This window comes from Salmo salar, chromosome 01, assembly GCF_965601325.2.
Source record: "Salmo salar chromosome 01, fSalSal1, whole genome shotgun sequence".
Lineage (NCBI taxonomy): Eukaryota > Metazoa > Chordata > Actinopteri > Salmoniformes > Salmonidae > Salmo > Salmo salar.
This window is the reverse complement of record NC_138291.1, coordinates 20,962,501-20,982,138: the sequence shown is the minus strand read 5'-3', so window position 1 is coordinate 20,982,138 and position 19,638 is coordinate 20,962,501. Positions and strand designations below refer to the sequence as shown.

Here is a 19,638-nt window from a genome sequence, read left to right as displayed (position 1 = left end):
CTTGCTCGATCTATCTACTCACGATCTGCTCGCTGTACATTTCAGGACACTCAAGAAATGGATTTGATTGCAAGCCAGCACCTACAGGGATCTAGCTGTACCAGGTTTATGAGAACCCCAAAACAGGTCCCTAAGTAGGTCCTATAGATCTGGTCCAGCTGGAACCCTGTGTGTGCTGTCTTTCATTCACACCCATGTCCTGAGTGAGTTCCCAGTTCGCCCACCCCCTTCAGGTGTGTAACTCTGCCTGTTTCTGCTGTCCCCTCCAGCCAGTGAGAGTCGCGTGGTGACATGTGGGGCTGTTTGGAGGATGCCCCCAGAGTGGGAGTCAGGGAGCCATGAATGCCCAGACGATCCCCACAACTCCCACAACCCCCAGAACCTGGAACTCCTCTGTCACCTTGACAACAGCTCCCACGGCAACGCCTCCTGGTAGGTTTCACTCAGACCGTAACCTACAGCTACAGTACTGTATACAACAAAACATAACACAGTCATATCAATTCAACCCTGAAACTGTAGGGGTTCCACGACCTCCTGTTTTTATCCTTTTCTCTGCTCTTTTCTCCTTTGTTCTTTTTCCCCTCGTTCTCTGTTCCTCTATCTCATCTGCTTTCCTTCTCCCCCTCTATCTCTCTATCTTTCACCGTTTGACTCCATTGTTTTGTCTTTCTAAAATCTATCGCCCTGCTTTTCACCATTTATACCACTATACTCACTTATCTTCCTCTGTCTTTATCTCTCTATCTCTCATTCTCCCTCTTCATCTCTTTATCACCCTCTGTCACTTTCTCTGTCGCTCTCTTGCTCCTTCCCTCACTCCCTCTCTCCCTCCCATACAGAAGGGTATCCTGGTCTATAATTTACTTTACCATACAATCCAGCAAACCAAAATTGTTTCTGTGAAAGTTCCCAGAACATTCATTAGGTTGTGGCAAATGTTCTCATAGCACAAGAACTGTCCAGTCGAGGTGATGATTATAGAAGGTTTGAATAAAACATTTGCCTGATTTTGCAAGAACGTTCCTAGAACATATTTAATCTGTTCTTTAAAGATTCCCAGAATTTTTCATTAGGTTGTGGGGACATGACAAGGGATATGTTCCCAAAACACAAAAAACTGTCTGGTTGTGCTGACATTTACGTAAAGTTTGTATCAGGGTGCACCAAACGTTGCTTTGATGTTGCAAGAATGTTGACAGAACAGCCTTTCTGAATCCTTTAAAGTTTCCCAGAACATGTAATTAGGTTGTGGGAACAGTGTGGGTACATGGGTTCCCAAAACACAAAATATGCTTAGTTGTGATGACATTCATACAATGTTTAAGTTGGGTTGCACAGGACATTCCCTTCATCACATCTGGTGAAAGTCTTATAAAATGTGATTTTATTTAGATAGGGCTTCCTTTAAATAACTTGAACATTTGATTTGTATTGTTGTGTATTCATATGCTTCTCAGAACCTTCAAACTAAGAGCCTTCAAACTCAATAAGAAAACAATTTGACGTTTTCTCAATTTCAAAATCAAATTTCATAATAAAACGTTTAACACGTGATGAAGAGAAGTGCACAGCATATAAAGAGGATGGGTGAAGTTATGGTGAATAACCACGTTACCAGTATTTCTCTGGGTTAGACATGTTTAAGAAGGCTTAACATTGTGGATTGACCATACTGCGATGCTATACTGAACAATAAAATATGTAAGAGAGCTTCCCTGGTGGATAAAAGCCCTGGCTTGGAAACCATACATTGCAGGTTCAAACCCCACATGTGCAGATTGTCAACATATGAAGTATAAAAAAATATGGTTTTATTTGTATGATTAAATGCTGTTCAAATGTCCTATGAATTAAATTATTATTATGCGTCTCTAGATCACCTACAATCAGGGTTGGGAAGGTTACTTTCTAAATGTAATCCGTTACAGTTACTAGTTACCTTTCCAAAATTGTAATCAGTAACGTAACTTTTGGATTACCCAAACTGAGTAACGTAATCTGATTACATTTCATTACTTTTAGATTACTTTCCCCTTAAGAGGCATTAGAAGAAGACAAAAATGTATGTTACTAATTGAACGACATCTATTGCAGGGTAAATCAATGTTAAAGTTAACAGTACATAGCTGGCCAAATATGGATGTTCAATTTTACTATATGGGTTGGTTATGTAGGCTTCTTCTAACCCCTCGCTTTCTACTGCATATAATTATACGATTAAATTATATCTTTACATTAAACAAAGTCTTATGAGAATTCCAGTCATTCCAATAAATGTTATACCCCTTGATCTTCAAGAATAGGACTTGGAAATATATATAGATTAGCCAAATTGTTTTACCTGAGCATGACCTAGGTCTGGGTGATGTGGCTAAAATATTATATTACAGTATTTAAAAACAGAAAATGTACAGTATTTTTTGTTTTTGAATAATAAAAGTTCTACGTTTGCTTTATGAGTAGTGAGTGATCCTAGGGTGGCAACACATAGACTCATTGAAATCACTTTAGAATGTTCCTCCATTCTGATTGTTTTATACTGTTCAATTCAACTTCAACCAAAACAAATTTCAGAACAAATTAAATTTCTGCATTTCCTGCACTCAATTGCAGTGGTGGAAAAAGTACTCAATTGTCATACTTGAGTAAAAGTAAAGATACGTTAATAGAAAATGACTCAAGTAAAAGTGAAAGTCACCCAGTAAAATACTAGTTGATTAAAAGTCTAAAAGTATTTGGTTTTAAATATACTTAAGTATCAAAAGTAAATGTAATTGATAAAATGTACTTAAGTATCAAAAGTAAAAGTATAAATAATTTCAAATTCCTTACATTAAGAATGGCACTATTTTCTAGTTTTTATTTATTTACGGATAGCCAGGGACACACTCCAACACTCATAATTTACAAAACAAAGCATTTGTGTTTAGTGAGTCCTCCAGATCAGAGGCAGTAGATGACCAGGGAAAATGTATGGAGTAAAAGGTACAGTATTTTCTTTAGGAATGTAGTGAAGTAAAAGTTGTCAAAAATAAAAATAGTTAAGTACAAATACCAAAAGAAACGACTTAAGTGGTACTTGAAAGTATTTTTACTTAAGTACTTTACAATGTTCAATTGAGAATTTCCACACTGCCACGTCGGCTGCATGATATGGGCAAATAATCTAGGACTTATTTTTAACCAAACTGGCAGCTTCATTAAATACTACCTGCAAAACACCAACAAAGAGGCGACTCCGGGATGCTGGCCTTCTAGGCAGAGTCTCTCTGTCCAGTGTCTGTGTTCTTTTGCCCATCTCAATCTTTTCTTTTTATTGGCCAGTCTGAGATATGGCTTTTTCTTTGCAACTCTGCCTAGAAGGCCAGCATCCGGAGTCGCCTCTTCACTTGAGACTGGTGTTTTGCGGGTACTATTTAATGAAGCTGCCAGTTGAGGACTTGTGAGGCGTCTGTTTCTCAAACTAGACACTCTAATGTACTTGTCCTCTTGCTCAGTTGTGCACCGGGGCCTCCCACTCCTCTTTCTATTCTGGTTAGAGCCGGTTTACGCTGTACGAGATCTTCAGTTTCATGACAATTTCTCGCATTCAATAGCCTTCATTTCTCAGAACAAGAATAGACTGACGAGTTTCAGAAGACAGTTATTTGTTTCTGGCCATTTTGAGCCTGTAATTGAACCCAGAAATGCTGATGCTCCAGATACTCAACTAGTCTAAAGAAGGCCAGTTTTATTGCTTCTTTAATCAGAACAACAGTTTTCAGCTGTGCTAACATAATTGCAAAAGGGTTTTCTAATGATCAATTAGCCTTTTAAAACGATAAACTTGGATTAGCTAACACAACGTACACCAACGTACATTTGAATGACACTGACGGGTAGTGTTTTTACAACTAATGCCGATTTGCCTGAGGCTGATGCCGTGCAGGTGTTTGTACACATGCATATACACACACTCTCATTCAAATAAACACATACAAGAACACACACATGCATGTAATAGTGCCAGACATGCACACAAACATATAAAGTAAGCATTGCTGTTATGATTTCAGTTGTCCTTGATGTCCTTTGTTTTACATTTACTTTTTATTTTATTTTTGATTGCATTGTTTTCTGTTTTCTTCTGTCTTTTCCTTTTTTCTCTTTCGTTCATTCTCTTGGTGGTGCATTGGGGGGTTCTTGGGGGTGGGGAATGGAATTAATTGTATTTTTTATTTTCTTTCTTCCGGGGGGGACTGTGGGAGGGGTCTCGAATGGTTGAGGGACAGCTATTGGGGAACTGTGGGGGGATCTTGGAGGGTTCGGGTTTCACAAGATTGTGATCATGAAAAAGGAAACTATGACATATATTTTATAACACTATCATCCACACGCACCCTCACACATAAGGATGCCTCTGTTGCTGAAAGACTGATACATGTTTGATAGTGTCTTGATGCTGTATTGTTTGTCCTTCATCTTCTAATACTTTAATATTACCCCTTCCTTGAGTTTTTTTGTAATAAATAATGATTAAAAAATATATATTATTATAATAATAATAATAATAATAATAATAATAATAATAATAATAATAATAATAAAAAAACACAACGTACCATTGGAACATAGGAGTGATGGTTGCTGATAATGGGCCTGTGTACGCCTATGTAGATATTCCATAAAACATAGTCATTTAAAACATTAACAATGTCTACACTGTATTTCTGATTAATTCTGTTATTTTAATGGACAAAAAATTTGCTTTTCTTTAAAAAAACAAGGACATTTCTAAGTGACCCTAAACTTTTGAATGGTAGCATACATACACTACCGGTCAAAAGTTTTAGAACACCTACTCATTCAAGGGTTTTTCTTTATTTTGACTATTTTCTTCATTGTAGAATATTAGTGAATACATCAAAACTATGAAATAACACATATGGAATCATTTAGTAACCAAAAAAGTGTTAAACAAATCCAAATAGATTTGTTATTTTTCAAATAGCCACCCTTTGCCTTGATGATAACTTGGCACACTTTTGGCATTCTCTCAACCAGCTTCATGAGGTAGTCACCTGGAATCCCACGATCCATCAAACCCATTTTGTGTGTCATCATTGTGGTCTCTGACTTGTGGAACAAACTTCAACTTGCGCCTTTTTTCAATGCTGAATTAGAATGTTATTGAGAAAATAGAGGATTGTCAAATATTTTTTTGCGCAAACATCCTTTCTGATTTTAACACTAATCCTCAAAGTAATAATCTAGTTTTTCAAAAGTATCTGTAATCTAATTACAATATTGCTGGTATAACAGTTAACATTTTTTGTAATCTCTTACATGTAATCTGTTACTACCCACACCTGCCTACAATACAATGGAAAACGTAATGGGGGATGTATTCCAGTCTGCTTTCTTAAGCTTTCATTTGCATGCTGAGAGTGTTGTGGTAAAATTTGGTCAAGCTTTTACTGTATATAACATTTTATAAATGTTCTTGAACTGTTCTGAGGACCTCCAAGATGAGGTAAAATGTATATTGTGTAAACATCAATGGAATATTATGTTAAACCTAAAACAAATATGCTATGAATGTCATAAAAACAGATTTATTTCAGTCTTACAACATTAAGGAAATGTCCTGTGCAGCCTAACTTAAACATTGTATGAATGTCATTACAATTGAGCGTATTTTGGGTTTTGGGAACATATCACTTGTCATGTCCCCACAATGTTACCACAACCTAATGAAACATTCTGGAAACCTTTTTTAAAGGACAGACAAAATGTACTCTGGGAACATTCTTGTAACATCCAGGTAAATGTTTTTTGCACCCTAAAAGAAACATTGTAGAATCATCCACACAAATTGACAGTTTTTATGTTTTGGCAACATATCTTTTGGGATGTCCCCACAATGTTCACACGACCTAGTGAAACAATCTGGGAACCTTTTAAAGAACAGATGAAATGTCTTATAGGAACGTTCTTGCAACATCAGGCAAATGTTTTATACGAACATTCTATAATCATCGCCACAAATGGAGAGTTCTTTCACAGAACCTATTTTGGATGGCTGGGAAAACATTACTGGTACATTGTGTTATTACATTTCCTGGAAACCTAAAGAGAACTTTAGGAAACCTAAAGAGGACTCCTAATGTTAGATAAAACCCTAGCTAGATCATAATGGGAATCTTAGCTAATGTTCTGGGAATGTTCCCTGTTAGCTTGGTATGCTGTGCTGTGCTGTGCAAAGTATTGACTGACCTACATATCCCAGGGCTCAGCCACTGCTCAGTGCTTTTCTTATAGCTGCATACACTACATTCACCATCATTTATTGTACAGGAAAATAAAATCAATGCTCATCCCATTTTTTACTTCGGTAGCTGCCTCATCCCTTTGGAAAAGATAATGCATTTTAGCATTTGAAATGACATGTTTCCATTTTGAGTCTTCCCTGAGCAGTATTTTCTTATGTTTCAGAGAGGTCCATTTACTGTGTGTGTGTGTGTGGGTGTGTGTGGGAATAGCCTTCTGTTGGTGAAGATCCAAGGGTGGGTGAGGTGCGGCTCTGAGGAGGAGATTGATGGTTCTGGTGTCAGCCCCTCTGACACCCTCAGAGCTGCAACATTCGGAATGGCATGTTTCTGTATCTGTTTCTATATCTGTGTATGTGGGCTGTTTGCTATGTGAGCCTTGTATCCTTTGCTTTAATGTATTGGCTCTGAGAAATGGATGGCTTTGGTTTGGTACCCACCTCGTCCATCTCTTTCAGGCAGCAGCCCCCACTCGCTCTGACTACGCTGGCAGGAGTACAGCAATCTGTGTGTGTGTGTGTGTGTGTGTGTGTGTGTGTGTGTGTGTGTGTGTGTGTGTGTGTGTGTGTGTGTGTGTGTGTGTGTGTGTGTGTGTGTGTGTGTGGTGTGTGTGTGTGTGTGTGTGTGTGTGTGTGTGTGTGTGTGTGTGTGTGTGTGTGGGATAGAAGGAGTATGTGAGAGTCTGTCTGTCTGTACGTCCTTTATGGCTGTGCCTTTGTTCCACCATCCTCCACCACGTCTCTTATATTCAGCCACCATATCCCTCCTTAGTCTGGGTGGACAAACATTTGGGCTAGTGTCATGTTGTGAAGCGTGCCTGGATTGAAGAAACAAACAAAGCTTTAATATATATATATTTCTCTCCCCTGCTTTGGGGAGCCAAGCACCTCATTTCGATTTGGAGCAGCACCAGGCTCAGGAATCGATTCCCATGGAGCGATTAGGACCAATCAGGGCCTGGGTGAGCACCTTGCGGAATCATGAAGCTCAACAGACACTGTTTTATTGTCTACGCTGTGGTGCGACAGGAGGGGGGAGGGGGTAAAGTTTGTTTTGTGTGTGTATGTCTATGAGTGTGGAGCCTATGCGGACAGGGGTGTGTGTGTGTATGCCTGTGTGTTGTTGAAGGGGGGGGGGTGTGTATCACAGTGTGATTTGTACTCCAAGGGACTGTTAGCAATCAATGTTTGCCCAATGGGAGCCTAGACAGCTAGATCGTCATGCAGGCCAGTCAATACTGTCAGCAATGTGAGCGGCCGTGACGACCCGTCTTCAATTGTACACTAACTCGGCATGGCTGATTTTAATCCTGGCCCCCCCATACACACACACATTTTACATTGTTCCCTCTCATCTCCTTTTTCTTAGTTCCTATCACTCACCTCACTCACTCACTCACTCCCACTCACTCACTCACTCACTCACTCACTCACTCACTCACTCACTCACTCACTCACTCACTCACTCACTCACTCACTCACTCACTCACACACACACACACACACACACACACACACACACACACACACACACACCTTGGACTTATAGCTCTATGCTACTGATCCCTCACTGTAACTCTGTAGCCAAACTGATTTCTCTGTGTGTCTGTATTCCCCAAAGCAGACCAATCTAATACCATGAGCGGTGTGTGCATCTGTTGCTATTGAATTAAACTCATCTGAATGCAAGGCAGACAAGGAAACAATTTGATGAGAAGGAAGAAGGCAGGCATCTCGTCCTATACTGTCTGAGCTATAAACTCCCTTCCCCAGCAGTCCTCCATGTATTTACATATTCCCTCCCTACCAGGATGCCATGCCACTCAAGGTCAAATGCATGGGACATGGGAAACATATGTTTACATTGCCAAAGCAAGTGAAATGGATAATAAACTAAATGAACTGTAAACCTTACACTCACAAAAGTTCCAAAATAATAAAGACATTTCAAATGTCATTTTGTCTATATACAGTGTTGTAATGATGTGCAAATAGTTAAAGTACAAAAGGGAAAATAAATAAATATGTGTCTCTAATATGGTCATACATTTGGCAGGAGGTTAAGAAGTTTCATTTTGTGGGCAGTGTGCACATAGCCTGTCTTCTCTTGAGAGCCAGGTCTGCCTTCGGCAGCCTTTCTCAATAGCAAGGCTATGCTCACTGAGTCTGTACATAGTCAAAGATTTCCTTAAGTTTAGGTCAGTCACAGTGGTCAGGTTTTCTGCCACTGTGTACTCTCTGTTTAGGGCCAGAAATCATTCTAGTTTGCTGTTTAAAAAAAAAAAAATCTTTCCAATGTGTCAAGTAATTATCTTTTTGTTTTCTCATGATTTGGTTGGGTCTAATTGTGTTGCTGCCCTCGGGCTCTGTGGGGTCTGTTTATGAACAGAGCCCCAGGACCAGCTTGCTTAAGGGCTCTTCTCCAGGTTCATTTCTCTGTAGGTGATGGCTGTGTTATGGAAGGTTTGGGAATCGCGTGCTTTTAGGTAGTTGTAGAATTTAACGGCTCTTTTCTGGATTTTGATCATAAGTGGGTATCGGCATAATTCAGCTCTGCATGTAATATTTGGTGTTTTATGTTGTACACAGAGGATATTCTTTGCAGAATTATGCATGTAGAGTCTCAATTTGGTGTTTTTCCCATTTTGTGAATTCTTAGTTGGTGAGTGGACCCCAGACCTCACCACCATAAAGGCCAATGGGTTCTATAACTGATTCAAGTGTTTTAGCCAGATCCTAATTGTTATGTCAGCGTAGCCTAGTGGTTAGAGCGTTGGACTAGTAACCGAAAGGTTGCAAGATCGAATCCCCGAGCAGACAAGGTACAAATCTGTCGTTCTGCCCCTGAACAAGGCAGTTAACCCACTCTTCCTAGGCCGTCATTGAAAATAAGAATTTGTTCTTAACTGACTTGCCTAGTTTTTTATTTTATTTTTTTATGTTCCTTTTGATGGCATAGAAGGCCCTTCTTGCCTTGTCTCTCAGATCGTTCACAGCTTTGTGGAAGTTACCTGTGGCGCTGATGTTTAGACCGAGGTATGTATAGTTTTTTGTGTGCTCTAGGGCAATGGTGTCAAGATGGAATTTGTTTTCGTGGTCCTGGCAACTGGACCTTTTTTTTGGAACACCAATATTTTTGTCTTACAATGGTTTGTCAGGGCCCAGGTCTGACAGAATCTGTGCGGAAGATCTAGGTGCTGCTGTAGGCCCTCCTTGGTTGGGGACAGAAGCACCAGATCATCAGGAAACAGTAGACATTTTACTTCAGATTCTACCAGGCCGGGTGCTGCAGACTGTTCTCGTGCCCTCGCCAATTCGTTGGTATATATGTTGAAGAGGGTGGGGCTTAAACTGCATCCCTGTCTCACCCTCCGGCCCCGTGGAAAGAAATGTGTGGGTTCTTTGCCAATTTTAACCACACACTTGTTGTTTGTTTACATGGATTTTATAATGTCGTATGTTTGCCCCCCAACACAACTTTTCATCAATTTGTAACGCAGACCCTCATGCCAAATTGAGTTGAAAGCTCTTTTTAAATCAGCAAAGCATGAGAAGACTTTGCCTTTGTTTTGGTTTGTTTATTTGTCAATTAGGGTGTGCAGAGTGAATATGGGGTCTGTCGTATGGGAATTTGGTAAACAGACAATTTGACATTTGCTCAGTACATTGTTTTCGCTGAGGAAATGTACGAGTCTGCTGTTAATGATAATGCAGAGGATTTTCCCAAGGTTGCTGTTGACGCACATGCCCTGCTAGTTATTGGGGTCAAATTTGTCTCCACTTTTGTGGTTTTGGATGATCAGTCCTTGGTTCCAAATATTTTTGGAAGATGCGAGAGCTGAGGATGATGTTAATTTAAGGAGTTTAAGTGTAGCCAATTGTTATGTCTGGTAAGACAAGGGGTGGGGGGGTGTGTCTTTTTGTCAATAACAGCTGGTGTGCGATGTCTAATATAAAAGAAGTCTCGAGGTATTGCTTGCCTGAGGTAGAGTACCTCATGATAAGCTGTAGACCACACTATGTACCAAGAGAGTTCTCATCTATATTATGTGTTGCCATCTATTTACCACCACAGACCGATGCTGGCACTAAGACCGCACTCAACCAACTCTATAAGGCCATAAGCAAACAAGAAAATGCTCACCCAGAAGCGGTGCTCCTAGTGCCGGGGACTTTAATGCAGGCAAACTTAAATCAACATTTTTACCAGCATGTCACATGTGCAACCAGTGGGATAAAAAACTCTACACCACCTGTTCTACACACACAGAGATGCATACAAAGCTCTCCCCTGCCCTCCATTTGGCAAATCTGACCATAATTCTATCCTGATCCCTGCTTACAAATAAAAACTAAAGCAGGAAGTACCAGTGTCTGGCTCAATACGGAAGTGGTCAGATGACGCGGATGCTATGCTAGAGGACTGTTTTGCAAACAGAGACTGGAATATGTTCCGGTATTCATCCAATGGCATTGAGGAGTATACCACCTCAGTCATCGGCTTAATCAAGAAGTACATCGACGACATCGTCCCCACAGTGACCATACGTACAGTTGAAGTCGGAAGTTTACACACACCTTAGCCAAATACATTTAAACTCAGTTTTTCACAATTCCTGACATTTAAGCCTAGTAAAAATTCCCTGTCTTAGGTCAGTTAGGATCACCACTTTATTTTAAGAATGTGAAATGTCAGAATAATAGTAGAGAGAATGATTTATTTCAGCTTTTATTTCTCTCATCACATTCCCAGTGGGTCAGAAGTTTACATACACTCAATTAGTATTTGGTACCATTGCCTTTAAATTGTTTAACTTGGGTCAACTGTTTCGTGTAGCCTTCCACAAGCTTCCCACAATAAGTTGGGTGAATTTTGGCCCATTCCTCATGACAGAGCAGGTGTAACTGAGTCAGGTTTGTAGGCCTCCTTGCTCACACACACTTTTTCAGTTCTGCCCACAAATTTTCTATAGGATTGAGGTCAGGGCTTTGTGATGGCCACTCCAATACCTTGACTTTGTTGTCCTCAAGCCATTTTGCCACAACTTTGGAAGTATGCTTGGGGTCATTGTCCATTTGGAAGACCCATTTGTGACCAAGCTTTAACTTCCTGACTGATGTCTTGAGATGTTGCTTCAATATATCCACATAATTTTATTTCTCATGATGCCATCTATTTTGTTCCTCCTGCAGCCAAGCACCCCCACAACATGATGCTGCCACCCCCGTGCTTCATGGTTGGGATGGTGTTCTTCAGCTTGCAAGCCTCCCCTTTTTTCCTCCAAACATAACGATGGTCATTATGGCCAAGCAGTTCTATTTTTGTTTCGTCAGACCTGAGGACATTTCTTCAAAAAGTACGATCTTTGTCCCCATGTGCAGTTGCAAACCGTAGTCTGGCTTTTTTATGGTGGTTTTGGAGCAGTGGCTTCTTCCTTGCTGAGCGGCCTTTCAGGTTATATCGATATAGGACTCGTTTTACTGTGGATATCGATATTTTTATACCTGTTTCCTCCAGCATCTTCACAAGGTCCTTTGCTGTTGTTCTGGGATTGATTTACACTTTTCGCACCAAAGTATGTTCATCTCTAGGAGACAGAATGCGTCTCCTTCCTGAGCGGTATGACGGCTGCGTGGTCCAATGGTGTTTATTCTTACTGTTGTTTGTACAGATGAACGTGGTACCTTCAGGCGTTTGGTTCATCCTTGGCAGCAATTTCTAGAATTGTGGAGGTCTGCAATTTTTTTTCTGAGGTCTTGGCTGATTTCTTTAGATTTTCCCATGATGTCAAGCAAAGAGGCACTGAGTTTGAAGGTAGGGCTTGAAGTACATCCACAGGTACACCTCCAAATGACTTAAATGTTGTCAATTAGCCTATCAGAAGCTTCTAAAGCCTTTACATCATTTTCTGGAATTTTCCAAGCTGTTTAAAGGCACAGTCAACTTAGTGTATGTAAACCTCTGACCCACTGGAAGTGTGATTCAGTCAATTATAAGTGAAATAATCTGTCTATAACAATTGTTGGCAAAATTACTTGTGTCATGCACAAAGTAGATGTCCTAACCTACATGCCAAAACTATAGTTTGTTAATGAGAAATTTGTGGAGTGGTTGAAAAACAAGTTTTAATGACTCCAACCTAAGTGTATGTAAACTTCCGACTTCAACTATTCATATCCCAACCAGAAACCATGGATTACAGGCAACATCCGCATCGAGCTAAAGGCTAGAGCTGCCGCATTCAAGGAGCAGGACACTAATCCGGACGCCTATACGATATGCCCTCAGACGAACCATCAAACAAGCAAAGCGTCTATACAGGATTAAGATTGAATCCTACTACACCGGCCTGACGCTCGTCGGATGTGGCAGGGCTTGAAAACTATTACGGACTACAAAGGGAAACCCAGACGCGAGCTGCCCGGTGACGCGAGCCTACCAGACGAGCTAAATGCCTTTTATGCTCACTTCGAGGCAAGCAACACAGAAGCATGCACAAGCTGTTCTGGATGACTGTGTGATTACACTCTCAGTAGCTGATGTGAGCAAGACCTTTAAACAGGTCAACATTCACAAAGCCGCGTGGCCAGATGGATTACCAGGATGTGTACTCAAAGCATGCGCGCGCCAACTGTCAAGTATCTTCACTGACATTTTCAACCTCTCCCTGACTGAGTCTGTAATACCTACATGTTTCAAGCAGACCACCACAGTCCCTGTGCCCAAGGAAGCGAAGGTACCCTGCCTAAATGATTACCACCCGGTGGCCCTCACGTTGGTAGCCATGAAGTGCTTTGAAAGGCTGATCATGGCTCACATCATCAGCATCCTCCCAGATACCCTCGACCCACTCCAATTCTCATATCGCCCCAACAGATCCACAGATGACGCAATCTCAATCACACTCCTCACCGCCATTTCTCACCTGGACAAAAATAACATCAATGTGAGAATGCTGTTCATCGACTACAGCTCAGCGTTCAACACCATAGTGCCCACGAAGCTCATCTCTAAGCTAAGGACCCTGGGACTCAACACCTACCTCTGCAACTTGATCCTGGACTTCCTGACGGGCCGCCCCCAGATGGTAAGAGAAGGCAACAACACACTGGGGCCCCTCAGGGGTGTGTACTTAGTCTCCTCCTGTACTCCCTGTTCACCCACGACTGCGTGGCCAAGCACGACTCCAACACCATCATTAAGTTTGCTGACGACACAACAGTGGTAGGCATGATCACCGACAACGATGAGACAGTCTATAGGGAGGAAGTCAGAGAACTGGCAGTGTGGTGCCAGGACAAGAACCTCTCCCTCAATGTGAGCAAGACAAAGGAGCTGATCGTGGACTACAGGGAAAGGCGGGCCGAAAAGGCGGGCCGAACAGGCCCCCATTAACATCAACGGGGCTGTTGGAGCAGGTCGAGAGCTTCAAGGTCCTCGGTGTCCACATCACCAACGATCTATCATGGTCCAAACACACAAAGACCGTCGTGAAGAGGGCACGACAAAACCTTTTCCCCCTCAAGAGCCTGAAAGATTTGGCATGGTTCCCCAGATCCTCAAAAAGTTCAACAGCTGCACCATCGAGAACATCCTGACCGGTTGCATCACTGCCTGGTATGACAACTGCTCGGCATTTCTGATGATGTCAGGAAGAGGAACCAGATCCCCAGGCTAACACAGTTAACTCCCAACCAATCAGAGACTAACCCTATCCACCCAACAAAACCTAACCCCAGGCTCTTACTAAAGGAAATGTTAAGGTAACTAGGAAGAAATCCTCCATGCCTGTTTTGAAGAACCAGCCTTCAACATACACACAATATAGTTAGGCATCTTTTTTGAACAACTCTTTCCCTCCTAAGACGCTACAGAGGGTAATGCATACGGCCCAGTACATCACTGGGGCCAAGCTTCCTGCAATCCAGGACCTATATAATAGGCGGTGTCAGAGGAAAGCCCATAAAATTGTCAGACTCCAGTCACCCAAGTCATAGACTGTTCTCTCTACTACCGCACAGCAAGTGGTACCGGAGTGCCAAGTCTAGGACCAAAAGGCTCCTTAACAGCTTCTACCCCCAAGCCATAACACTGCTGAACAAATAATCAAATGGCCCCCTCTGTTTGTTTTATACACTGTTGCTACTCTTTGTTTATTATCTCACTTCACCCCTACCTACATGTACAAATGACCTCTAACCTGTACCCCGCACACTGACTCGGTACTGGTACCCCATGTATATAGCCTCGTTATTGTTACGTTATTGTGCTACTTTTTATAATTTTTTTACTTTTGTTTATTTGGTAAATATTTTCTTACTCTTTCTTTAACTGCATTTTTGGTTAAGGGCTTGTAAGTAAGCATTTCACAGTAAGGTCTACACTTGACAAATATTTTGACAAATAAAGTTTGATTTGATACATTTGTGGTATTTATTTATCAATATATATATATGTTTTTACTTTTACACCTTTTTCTCCCCAATTTCGTGGTATCCAATTTGTAGTTAGTGTCTTGTCTCATCACTGCAACTCCCATATGGACTCGAGAGTCGAAGGTCGAGAGCCGTGCATCCTCCGAAACACAACACGACCCAACCAAGCCACACTGCTTCTTGACACAGTGTCCACTTAACCCGGAAGCCAGCCACACCAATGTGTCGGAGGAAACACCGTACACCTAGTGACCGTGTCGGCAGGGCATGCACCCGGCCCGCCACAGGAATCGGTGGAGCGCGATGGGACAAGAACCACCCTGCCAGCCAAACCCTCCCCTAACCCAGAAGACACTGGGCCAATTGTGCGCCGCCCCATGGGTCTCCCGGTCGCGGCCGGATGCAACAGATCCTGGAGCCTTCGAACCAGGATCTCTAGAGGCATAAGCTAGCAACTGCGATGCAGTGCCGTAAACCACTGCACCACTCGGGAGGCCCCGGTCTGTATATTTTATCATTTTTGTATTTCGTCCTGTAGTTCATTCTATGTAATTGGAGAATCCAGTGAGTTCTGGGTCTTTTAATAGTTAATTCTAAGATGTATATGTTTTTGCTGTTTGTTCTTTGGATTGGAGAAGTGGTTTATCCATACATCTCTGTTTTGGATAGATAACTCTTCATGTTGTTGTTTGTTTATAGTTTTCCAATTTTCCCAGAAGTGGTTAGATTCTATGAATTCTTCAATTACATTTAGCTGATTTCTGATGTACACTTCCTCCTTTCTCTCTCTTTCTCTCTTTCTTTTCTTTCTCTTTTATCATTTAGGCTAATTGATATAATTGGGGGGCTGCTTTCATAAATCTGTGTGTGATGAATATATTGACTTCAGATTGGAGCTGTTTTTATAGAATAAATGAATGAATGAGAGAGAAAGAGAGGGACAGAAAGCTCCTTGGCTTGTGTGTGTGTGCGTGTGTGTGTGTGTGTGTGTGTGTGTGTGTGTGTGTGTGTGTGTGTGTGTGTGTGTGTGTGTGTGTGTGTGTGTGTGTGTGTGTGTGTGTGTGTGTGTGTGTGTGTGTGTGTGTGTGTGTGTGTGTGTGTGTGTGTGTGTGTGTATTTGTGTCCTAGGCCTGTGACTCCTAACACCTTGGTAGGGCAGTAAAAACTGTCCATGGATTTACAACCTCCATAAACTCTTCTACTCTTCGCTCTCTCCTTTTCCCTCTGTCCCTCTCTTCCCCCTATCCCCTCACAAGAGATGGAAGCAAATTACAGAGTTGGATGAAATCCTGAGAAAGACTAACTTTGTCCCTCCCTCCTCCTCTTCCATCCCTTTATCCCTCCCACACACACAGCACAGTGGAGGCTTTATGTTGTGTTGCTCTGCCCTGATGAATGACTCAGAGGGGTTGAACCAGTCTCATTTATCACCACTAGAACTAAGGACTAATCAGTCTATAGCAGGTCTATAGCAGGTACATTAAGGGGCTCTTATCTGCTGGGTGTGTGTGTGTCGTATGCAGTAAATACTGCATAGTGGTCATTTGACTACACACTTGTCATATCATGGTCATAAACTTCGGTTACATTAGTTGTAGCCTTTGCAGGCCACGTCGTGTGTGTGTTTGAGAGAGAGTGCTTGTGTGCGCATCATACTGTGGTTGTATATAAGTGTTTGTGTTTTCTCTCACTGAAGTGTGTGTTCATGCATGTGTGTCCTGTGAACTAACTCCCCCCCTTCTCTCGCTCTCTCTCTCTCTCTCTGCGGCAGTGTCCTGTGGGAGCCCATGGGAGATGGGAAGAGTGTGATCTCTCTGGCTGATAACCACGCTCTGCTCTGGGACCTGACGGAGAGCTCTACCCAGGCCACGGTGAGACACGCACTCACACCGCCATACATCTGCCCATACCCTGTGCTCATTATTTGATAACCACCGTATCAGACTGGTCTTATCCTTCCCTCCCTCTCCTACATCAGAACTGTCCAGCGGTGTGCTCTGCTCGCCTCACCAAGATCACATGATTCCTTACTGAAACACACCCTGTATCTGGGCTAGCTTCAGTGGCTCCGCTAGGTGTTCTCCCTTACTGAAACACACCCTGTATCTGGGCTAGCTTCAGTGGCTCCGCTAGGTGTTCTTCCTTACTGAAACACACCCTGTATCTGGGCTAGCTTCAGTGGCGCCGCTAGGTGTTCTCCCTTACTGAAACACACCCTGTATCTGGGCTAGCTTCAGTGGCTCCGCTAGGTGTTCTCCCTTACTGAAACACACCCTGTATCTGGGCTAGCTTCAGTGGCTCCGCTAGGTGTTCTCCCTTACTGAAACACATCCTGTATCTGGGCTAGCTTCAGTGGCTCCGCTAGGTGTTCTTCCTTACTGAAACACACTCTGTATCTGGGCTAGCTTCAGTGGCTCCGCTAGGTGTTCTCCCTTACTGAAACACACCCTGTATCTGGGCTAGCTTCAGTGGCTCCGCTAGGTGTTCTCCCTTACTGAAACACACCCTGTATCTGGGCTAGCTTCAGTGGCTCCGCTAGGTGTTCTTCCTTACTGAAACACACCCTGTATCTGGGCTAGCTTCAGTGGCTCCGCTAGGTGTTCTTCCTTACTGAAACACACCCTGTATCTGGGCTAGCTTCAGTGGTTCCGCTAGGTCTGCTTCTGCCTTTCAGAGCTGGTTCACTGGTTCCCCAACCATCTTCTTTTGGGATCCACCTCAAATAGTTAAAGGTAGACTCCAGCAAGATGGTGTTGCATGCAGGAACGTAAACATATTTGCTCATTTTCCTCAATAACTAGAGCATTGAAGCGCAAGGGTAAACTTCTCTGCTGTTTGGGTCCCGTAGCTATCAGGATGTAGCAGCGTGAAACGCACTCGTGCACATGCAGAGATACAGCACTCTGTTTGACTGTGTGAGAGCAAACTCTTGCATCGCGCCCATCTCAGTGTCTGCGGTGCTGCTCGTTGCAACGCCATCTCGCTGAGTTGATCTTTTAAGTGCTTCTTGTATAAGAAGAAGATGTACTGTTTTAACCACAGCCCTGTCCCAACACCCATGCAAGCTAGTTTTATTTTGAACTATACCTATTAAAAGGTACATGTCCAAAGTACTATTTGTTATCACACAGTTGGTCTACTCAGGACTAGTTGGTGGTCATACTCTTTAGGAGAAACTCTCTCCTCTGACAGTGAAGTGCCATCCCCACTACTAATGAAGTGAGGTCTCCACATTGCTATTTACTGTTCGGATTCTCCACTCCACTGCCTCTGTTATTAAAACATCCGTAGTTCTATAGTAGAGATGAAGTGTGTGTACTCACTGTACTGTGTAGGCTGGTCAGTTTATGTTCCATTAGCAGCTAGCTGCCTGGATGCTGTAGGGAGGTGCTTCATGAATAATGGGCTTACGTAATTAGTAGGCCAAATTCATGTTCTCGTACAGAGATCTGCACAGGCCAGCCAGGTCACAGGCCCAACAGGATATAACACAGGACTTGACGTGTGTGTGTGTGCGTGCGCGTGATTCCGTCCGTCCGTCATAATGCAAACCTGTGAAGACTCACTCGTCAAGATATTGCAGTCAGACACGCACACACTCTCTCCTACTCTGTGTGTGCAGATGAGTCTTAGTGGAAGGCACAGTGTCCCCCCTGTGCAGTGACACTGACGTCAGTCTGGGCTGCAGAGCAGCAGAGCTATCAAGTGACACAGCTTGCCCTGGACATGGCAGCCATTAAAAATGAAGAGGGAGGGGGGAGGAGCCTGACAGCCAAGACAGATTCCTCCAGTGCTGTTGAGAATGCTAATCTTCTCCACTCTATCCCTCTCAGCCACTCCCCCTCCTCCATCCCTCCCTCCTTTCCCACATCCCTTCCCTCTATCAGAGGCTCTCAGGCTGATGTGTTCATCACAGGCCTGTCTGTCTGTCCAGCTGCACCATGGATTTGTCTGTCTCATGGGTCCAGGGTGGATTAAGTGTGTGCGTGTGCGTGTGCGTGCGTGCGTGCGTGCGTGCGTGTGTGCGCGTGCTCAATTAGAGACACTGCTGGAATCGAGTGAGAACATCTTCTCAGGCTCACGGCACACCCACACACCTTATCCATTGCGACTGTACACACACGCTCCGACACAGTCGGTTCACACTCTCCCTAAATGCGTGACTCTTTGGCAGATAGCAATGTTTTATCTGACGCTGCTTGCTAAAGGTAGGCGTCCTTCAGTTTTTTTTCTATGCTGTCTCGTTAGTGCTGCTAATATGGTTAGCTCTAACATAGCTGGGAGCTAGGCATTCCTCTAACATAGCTGGGAGCTAGGCAGGCCTCTAACATAGCTGGGAGCTAGGCAGGCCTCTAACATAGCTGGGAGCTAGGCAGGCCTCTAACATAGCTGGGAGCTAGGCAGGCCTCTAACATAGCTGGGAGCTAGGCAGGCCTCTAACATAGCTGGGAGCTAGGCATTCCTCTAACATAGCTGGGAGCTAGGCAGGCCTCTAACATAGCTGGGAGCTAGGCAGGCCTCTAACATAGCTGGGAGCTAGGCAGGCCTCTAACATAGCTGGGAGCTAGGCAGGCCTCTAACATAGCTGGGAGCTAGGCATTCCTCTAACATAGCTGGGAGCTAGGCAGGCCTCTAACATAGCTGGGAGCTAGGCATTCCTCTAACATAGCTGGGAGCTAGGCATTCCTCTAACATAGCTGGGAGCTAGGCATTCCTCTAACATAGCTGGGAGCTAGGCAGGCCTCTAACATAGCTGGGAGCTAGGCAGGCCTCTAACATAGCTGGGAGCTAGGCAGGCCTCTAACATAGCTGGGAGCTAGGCAGGCCTCTAACATAGCTGGGAGCTAGGCAGGCCTCTAACATAGCTGGGAGCTAGGCAGGCCTCTAACATA

The 19,638-nt window shown here is 43.2% G+C and overlaps 1 protein-coding gene across 1 annotated transcript in view; it reads left to right on the top strand.

Moving 5' to 3' along the window:
• The window catches only part of LOC106573328 (EARP-interacting protein homolog), a 42,618-nt gene that overhangs the window by 8,576 nt on the left and 14,404 nt on the right, over positions 1 to 19,638 (top strand). The window contains exons 4-5 of the mRNA XM_014148406.3: positions 270 to 432; positions 16,518 to 16,617. Of these exons, the coding sequence (XP_014003881.2) occupies positions 270 to 432; positions 16,518 to 16,617 (263 nt within the window). The remainder of the gene's footprint in view (positions 1 to 269; positions 433 to 16,517; positions 16,618 to 19,638) is intronic.